Source organism: Vitis vinifera, chromosome 6, assembly GCF_030704535.1.
Source record: "Vitis vinifera cultivar Pinot Noir 40024 chromosome 6, ASM3070453v1".
NCBI lineage: Eukaryota > Viridiplantae > Streptophyta > Magnoliopsida > Vitales > Vitaceae > Vitis > Vitis vinifera.
In genome coordinates, this window is record NC_081810.1 from 15601556 (window position 1) to 15610411 (window position 8856).

Sequence of the window (8856 nt, forward strand, 5' to 3'; positions counted from 1 at the left end):
TAATTACTTAATTGCTCCAAATGTTATGCCCAAGCCCAACTACCCTATCTTTGTCAGGCCTAAACCGTTGAGTCTCTAGAATCCATAATTATGATTTGGAGCATATAATATCTTCACAGAAAAGCATACTGATATTCTGATTTCCTACAGCATCATATAATTGATATTCTATACATTTATTTGGAAAACCTATCAGAAAAAAATCTATTTTTTAAATAAGAAACCAAATCAGGCTACTGTTTTTGAAGATTGAAATAATCAGAAATGTACTTTGGAACCTCTAAAACCCATTTGTATATGCACCTAACTAGTGAATGAAAATATTGCACACATGGATTGAAAACACCCACATGCAGATTGGGTGTGACTGGTTGGTGCGACTGGTTGGTGCATGATTGGACACAATAATTCTTTGTTGGTACTGACGTGAGCTGGAGTCTTATTTTCTAACGCTACGTATCACTAACAGCATGAATTTTGTTTGTTGCTGGAAAGCAGCCTGAAGTGATTTCCTTATCCAGATGTTAATTTGGAGCCACCTTCTTTACTCACTCACATTAGCTACTTTGTTTTTCTTCTTTCATTTCTCTCAAATCCATCATTTCTCAAGATGACTACTGTTCCAGCATCTTAGGCACAACTAGGGTGAATGCATCTTGCCCCTTTGGACACTACTGGGGAAGTCTCATCTTTCAAAGTTAACCTGGACGGGTTTTATCTCACACTGTCTCTCTAATCTCTCTCTCTCTCTCTCTATATATATATATCTAAAAACCCGGTCAAACTTTCTTGAGTGTCATTTCTATAATCCTTATCCACATGTACTGTATCTAATGATGTTATTTATTTCACTTCTTTCCCTTTTCTTCTATCATCTGCTCTTGGGATATGATCTCCCAATCCAAGATAGAATTTCTACCAAGGGAATATTCTTCTATCTTCCACATGAAATTAATTATTGGGAAGTCATTAATGAGCTAATAAAAGAGCAAGTAATTCCCAACAAGGGGTAAGTTTATGGGTCCATGTGTGACTTACATCTGCAGACAAATATTTTAACCATGAGTTAGTTTGTATGCGTATATATAACTCCAAAAACTCTCTTGTTATCCCTGGTAGCATGGCAGAATTTCCTCCCATATCCAAAGGCCAGTATCTCAATCTCTTTCTCAACATATCCTTTCTTTTCCTCATCTTCTTGTGCCTCACAACCCATTTCTATTCATCCAATTCTAATTTCCTCAACCAGTTCAAAACATTTCCCAATGCCATGACAGCACCATACCATGATTCTGATACTGGTTGCAGACAGCTTCACGAGTACTCTGATAGGGAAGCAAAGTGCTCCTATGTGAAATCTCATACAGGATGCCAAAATGGAGGTTACATATCCTATCTCCAGCTCTTTTACTGCAACTTTGACCCGGTGCTAGGCTACTCAGCACTCATCCTCTGGCTTTTAGTTCTATTCTATTTGTTGGGCAACACAGCTGCCAATTACTTTTGTTGTTCATTAGAGGGCTTGTCAAGAATTTTGAAGCTTTCTCCAAACATAGCTGGTGTTACTCTTCTTTCACTGGGAAACGGTGCACCCGATCTCTTTGCCAGCATAGTCTCTTTCATGGGAGATGAGACTGAAAAGGTCGGCCTCAATAGCATTTTGGGTGGCGCATTCTTTGTATCAAGCATAGTTGTTGGGATTATAAGCATTTCTGTCTGTCATTCTCGACCGTCCATTGAAAGGTCCAGCTTCATATGGGATGTTACTTTCTTCCTTCTCTCCTTGGCTTGCCTACTTGTCATCATAATGTTGGGAAAAATTAATTTGTGGGGTGCTATCTCTTTTTTTTCTCTGTATTTTATATATGTACTCTTCATATCCACCTCACATCTATGCCATCGTAAAGAGGGAGTAGGGGATGATCGTGCAGCATCTGGATCTCCAATACTGCCTGTTACTAAGAACTTTCTCGAGTACCAAACAGAAGGACTATGTGAAGTGGAAGAGCCTTTGTTAGGTTTTGTGGGTGATGATAAGCCAATTTCGATGGAAAAATCGGGACTAGTTCAAGTTGGTGATGACAGGAAACGAAGAAGAAGGTGTTTGGATCTTCAACCTTCAACTTCTAGTCACTTGTTTGTTTGCAGGCTCTTGTTCTTTCTGGAGCTGCCACTTTACTTGCCTAGAAGGCTAACAATTCCGGTCATCACCGCCGAGAGATGGTCGAAGCCATTTGCAGTGGTCTCAGTGACAATAGCTCCTGTTCTAGTAGCTGTTGTTTGGAATTCGCATGGCTCCAAACCAAGCTGGCTGGTTTACCTAATTGGTGCGTCAGTTGGGACCATTTCTGGAGTCGTGGCATTTTTCACGACAGAGAGGTCTAACCCACCAACGAAATGGTTGTTCCCATGGCATGCTGGAGGGTTTTTGATGAGCATCACATGGACATATATTGCAGCAGACGAGCTTATTTCCCTGTTGGTCTCACTGGGATTGATATTAGGGATAAGCCCTTCAATCCTAGGGCTGACTGTCCTTGCATGGGGTAACTCCCTTGGGGACTTGGTATCCAATGTTACCATGGCACTAAATGGAGGAGCAGAGGGTGCCCAAGTGGCTCTATCAGGATGCTATGCAGGCCCCATATTCAATACACTGATTGGCTTGGGATTGCCACTTGCTTTCTCAGCTTGGTCAGAGTACCCAGCATCTTACATCATCCCCAAAGACAATTCAGACTATGAAACTCTGGGGTTTCTAATGGGTGGCTTGCTTTGGGCCCTTGTAATCCTTCCCAAGAGAAACATGGTGCTTGATAGGTGCCTAGGTGGTGGGCTTGTGGCCATATATCTGTGCTTTCTCTCTCTAAGAATTGCAAGAGCTCTGGTGCCTAACTAGCTACTTCTTAAGTTGTATGCATGTGTATTATGTAATTGATACCTATGAATCTCTGTTCCACTGAATTGTTTATTTATTTATTTATTTAATTGATAGGGACGAACTTCTTTTAATCAGATTTTTTTAATCATGAAAATAATTTTAAAAAAATGCAGTGAATCAAAAGAGAAGAAAATATAGGACGGATGGCCTATGGCCCTCTGGAAGCTGCTTGAATAACATGTGAGCAGGGATTGAAAAATCGGAAAATGTCGTCGATATTTCGAAGAAATATCGGATATCGGACGGCGTCGAAACGATAATCGTCACCGATTATCGATCGACGGAAAAATCGACAAAAAATCGGCAAAATCGCCGATATATCGGCGAAATATCGGCGAAATACCGATTTATCGGGAAATTTCCCGATATTTTCCTACCAGTCCAGCCCGCGCACAGGATACAAAATCTGGCTCAAAAATCGTGGATTTAGGGTTCGTGAAATTTAAATCCAATGGCACAACAACAAAGAGACCCTTAAAATAGATCCAGAAAACACAGGGAGCAAAAGAAAAGCAAATTTTTTGGTTTTCTTTGGGGGTTTTGAATGGATGGATTTTCTCGGAAATCAAACGAGAATGAATTTTCCCGGAAATCAAATGGGGGATGGATTTTCTTGGGAATCAAACGGGGGTTGCAAAAAAAATAATATGAACGTGATTAGATTAGTACCTGCGAGGATTGAGAGTGGCAGAGGAAGATAGGTCTTTTTAGGAAGAGGAACTCTCTTGGCTGGAGGGCAGCTTCAGAAAAGGGGAAAGGGGAATTCTCTCGGCTGGAGGGCAACTTCAGACGTGGGTGGCCCTTTTAATTTTTAGATTTAGTAGAGGTAAAAAAAAAAAAAAAAAAAAAAAAATAATAATAATAATAATAATAATAATAATCATGAGAGCAATTTTCCTCTACCCATATAAATAATTATAAATTATTGAATTTTATTTTGATTATTAAATAAATTAATATTAATAAAAAAAAGTTGTTACTATATGTTTTTAATAAAATTTTAAAAATTAAATCTCAAATAAAATATTTATATAAATTAATTTAATTTTCATTTAAAATATAATAAAACATGTTTTAATAAAAATATTTTAAAATTTTTTAAATAAACATTATCTTCAGCAAATTGGGTCATCTTCATCTAACAATATAATGAAATCACATCGATCTCTTCCTTAGTATAAGGACTATTGTAATATCATATGTATTATATTTATGTATAAATTGTTTTTATTCAATAAAATCAAATATTTTTTAATTTAATTCTAACTCTATATACTTTCAAAATTCATATATATTATTTTTAAAATTCAAATATCGAATCTACCAATATATCTTTGTTTAAAATATCTTCTTAATTATATATATGTCAATTACACTTACAAGATAACTTTAAAATGTGTATTTTTACTTATTTTATCATTTTTTAAAGTTTTTTCAAACATTTCTATTAATTTTAAATAATTTTCACTTTATTGATATTTGTGAAAAAATATCCACGATATTTCTCCGATATTTCTCCGATATTTCCGATATATTCGTAAAATCAAAGTACCGATATATCCGTAAAAACCGATATTTCAATCCTTGCATGTGAGTGCCTGACGGAAAGCCAAGAGCAGCAGCAAGCTGGCAGTAGTTGTTACTTGCACTAGAAAACACGTGTAAAAATGACTAGACTGAAAATGGTCGAAAATCTGCATCACGTGATGTCAAAAAAACCATAATCTAATACAGACATCATCATGACAGATCTACAACCTGCTTCTGAGACACGTGTCTATGTGTCATATATATTGAGATAAAGCCTAAAGCCAGCCCCAAATTAATGATATCAAACTGCAGTGGACCCGGAGTTCCTATTGTATTACCTCCTTTTTCTAAGCAGAAGAAACATTTTATTTCCCAGGAATCAAAAATCTTTAGCAAAAACACTAGTATCAAAAGATACCATTTTTTTCAAAGATAGAATAGTTCCACAGATATAGCGTGTAGATGGGCCCAGCAGTTACGGCGGTTTGGGCAGAAAGCGTGAATGGGTCCACGAGAAGAAACAAAGGAGACTCGTGCCGAAAGAGAGTTTGCATCTTTCTTAACCAATAATTTGATGGAAAACGTGGGAGCTGGGAACTCTATGCTTCATTATTGAGATCACTTTTGGGCTGCTTGCTGCACAAGTAGACAAAGCAGCGAATGCATGAACCGGAACCCACTTGCCGACCATTATTATTGGACCACTGGTCCACTCCAGTACAAATAATTTATGAACGTGAGGACAATTCCCTACAGTTTGGTGTGATGCCTCTGCTGCCTGCTCTCAACTTGGATCACCTGCTTTTAATTTGATGTGTGGTAGGCAGCGGAGCCTCTTCCCGAGTTGGGCTTTCCAACCAAACCTAGACTTCTCCAACACCATGTGGGTAAAATAAATTAATTGTGCTACCTTTTGTCCAGGAAAACAACATCATCTTGTTTCTATCCTAAGTTTAAATAATAGTAAAAAAATGGAATATTCTCAATGAGTCAAGGAAATTTAATTTGCCCAATTGTTTGGGTATATTCCAAAATCAAATCAGCGGATAATTACAAAAAAATATCATTCATATGCACTAATTTCCAAATCAAATCAAACAGGCAAAGAAATTGTAGTATACCTGATCCTGGCCACTCTGACGTTTGCTGGTTGAGTTGACAGTTGGATAGCCAACAAAAGTGACTGAGGAAAGAGAGTTGATGAATACAAATTACTTGGGATCTCTCTAGTCTTAGTACTTGGTTCATGATTATCTTTGTTGTAACCTATATGGCCACATGTACTACCTTGAGATTAACACATGCAATGTTGTAACCTATTAAAAATTTTAGTAAAGACTACTTAATTGTCCTGGTAAAAATTCAATGTGGTCAAGGATTTGGTATAAAACAATATGAGAAATTACTCCACAGGAGGTCAATAGGCTCACTAGTGATTTTATTAAGGAAAAGTCTCATATGTGAATTAGACTGCATTTGAAAGTATTTTTATTTGAAATGGTTTTAGTGAAAACATTTTTTTGATAAATATGTTTTTAAAAATCACCTATGAAAGTGTTTTTTCATAAAACATTATTGGTGTTTTTTCAAATTTTAAAAAAGTTTCCTAAATTTTATCAATCACGTAATGTTTTTTTAAAAATACTTTTTAAGTTAAAACCGTTTTTTAAAATCACTGTCAAATGAATTTTTAGAGTACGTATTCAAAATATTTTTAATGAAAGTTTTTTCTCCAAAAGTATTTTTACGAAAATCACCTCTAAAATATTTTTTTAAAGAACATTATAAATAATTTTTCAATACCATAAGTGATTTTTTTAATTTTTAAGAGTGTTTCCTAAATTTTGACAAACACTTTTTTTTTTTCAAAAAAACTTTTTAATTAAATTAAAAATATTTTTTAAAATCACTACCAAACAGACTCTTAGAGTGCATTTGATAATGATTCTAAAAAGTGTTTCCAATATTTGTAACACTTAAAAATTTTTATTCTTCAAATATTAAAAATACTATAAATACTTCATATAATCACTCTCAAACGCAATCTAAGTGTTAGTAGTGATCCATTATGCCCTTGGGTGAGACCCAAAATATACCATGGGAAGATCCAAATGGGGATGTAATAGAGGTAGTACAATTGCTTTAGGAATGCACAATTCATAATGCTTAGGTTGTCAATGATGCTTATGTTATGTTGTAGATTGTGCATACCTACTAAAACACCCTTTAGTTATTCATTGCTAAAAATTCAAAATAGAAACATTCCATCCACTCAGTTGTCTACTTCATCCCTTCTGAAAATACTTTTCTACTTCAGTTGAGTGTGCCCAAAGTGAGGGAAGAAGTTGATGTGTGACTTGAAGCATGAAGATCTTCATGCGGGTTGTATTCAATTCTATTAAAATTCATCTTGTGTTGGTTGTATTAAGAAGTTAGTATGCTATGTTTTGGAAAAGATGAAGGGCTGGAATAGGGATAATGCAAATTGATTCATACAAATGAAGAACTATGAGAGAGTTCCTATTATGTCATGTATAACAAACAGTTTGGTGAATGAAAATTTAGTTTTCAATTTGTAATAAGAGTTCCCTCAAGCTTTAAATCATGTCATCAATGTTTGAGACTGAATCCTAACTTGTTCTTTAGGTTGAATCCTAACTTGGAATAACATATTAGATTTCATACAAACGGTTGCACTCTTTCATATTTGATTCTCAAAATATTAAAAAACCTAATTCATCTTAAGAACTATTCTAGGGTTTCATACATGAATCATCAAATCGATTTCACTGAATTAAACGCTTAAGCTATGTTTGGTTCTTGGAAAGTTTGAGGGAAAATTCGAGGGAAATTTCTAACTAATTTTAATTATATTTAATTTTTTTTGTATTTTTAAATGTGAAACCAAACATGAGAAAACCATTTTTGTTAACATTTTTTTCCTTTCCTAATTACTTTCTGGGAATCAAACATAGTCTCAAAGCTAGCATTCTTTGAGAACAATAAACATCAAATGTGCCTAATCCTAAGAGACTTGTAGAAAATTTTGGATCTAAAACATATTGAAAGATTTGAATCTAAAAATAAGGATTACCTATAGGAAAATGCACTCCTTCAGTGAGGACTTTCCCTTGAAAGCAAACCCTATCTGGATTCGAAAACCCTCAACCACACATGGAGCAAAGATATCTCATTACCACCATCTTTACCTATCAAAAAAGAAAAAAAAAAAAAAAATCTCATTACAACCATGAATGACTAAGAAGAAACAAAAGAGAAAACTTTAGAAAAAAAAAAAAAGGAACTTTGATAAACCAATGGTACGCTTAAGGGACTTAAGCCCACAAGAGTGATTGTTGATTAATTATAATTATTAGAATATTTTTTTAATTATTTTAAAATAAAAAATATAATAAATAAAATTGAAATAAAAAAAAAAAAGAATGATAAATATTTACATTAGTGAAAATCCAAATCCAAATAAGATTTTACAAAATTCATTTTTAAAAACAGTTTTCACTTTATTTAATCAAACGTATTTTGAAGAAAGAAAAATAGAAAACAAAAACTGTTTTGAAAACAATAAAAATAAAGAATGAAAACAAAAAAATGTTTAACAAAGCAAATGCAAGCTTAAATACCTGATTCCTATTGACAAAACAATCAGTTGTTAGAGGCTCATCCAACAGATGTATGAAATCAAAGAAATGAGCTTGAGAGTAAAAAAAGGTATTCTCAATTTCACATCCTTGCTTGAAGTGAAAGTGCATGCAGGTGGATATGCCAAAAGATTTACATCATGTTTGGTAAGGAAGAAAAGAAAATAACGTCTTCCTCTCAGAAAAGGGAAAGACATGCCACATTCAAGATAACCAAGACAATTTATAAAACCCTCATCTCAACAACTCATTGCAGTTGGTTTGCTACTCTAGAGAGCAGCAATTCTACTAGAAAGGGTTTGTGCTTCAACATTGTTTGGTTTCTAAGAAAAGGTCAGAAAAAGCAAAAGACTAAAACTATCATGGCATGTTTCCATCATCCAGGAATGACTTTAAACCTATTGGAAAGGGGAAAAATGAAAATCATCGTCTGGAAACCAACAAACAACAATCCCCAAAGAGTGATTTCTAATACAACTATTTTGTGCATAGATCAACTTTATTTCCATATTGGATGTTTCTCTAAAGCTATGCCAACTTGACCTTCATTCATTTCCCAGATCAAGAACCGAGTCTTCTGAAAGACTACTGAATCCAACCCAAGCAGAGTTCCAGAAAGCCAAGGCCTAATGGTATCTTGTTCATTGAACAAGTTGTATTTATTATTAATCCCTTCAGCACCAACAAACTATAAAACAAAACATGAAACAAGATGAAATCAGTTCA

General features: G+C 34.4%; 1 protein-coding gene across 1 annotated transcript; it reads left to right on the forward strand.

Moving 5' to 3' along the window:
• The first annotated feature begins 796 nt into the window (after positions 1 to 796).
• On the forward strand, positions 797 to 2964 carry LOC100261580 (cation/calcium exchanger 1). Its single transcript, XM_002272197.5, has one exon. The coding sequence runs from the start codon at positions 1076 to 1078 to the stop codon at positions 2897 to 2899; it is 1824 nt and encodes a 607-aa protein (XP_002272233.3). The 5' UTR covers positions 797 to 1075; the 3' UTR covers positions 2900 to 2964.
• The last annotated feature ends 5892 nt before the right edge of the window (positions 2965 to 8856 follow it).

Excerpts from the sequence above, each read along its gene's own strand:
- LOC100261580 (XM_002272197.5), top strand. The coding sequence starts at position 1,076 with ATGCGTATATATAACTCCAAAAACTCTCTTGTTATCCCTGGTAGCATG.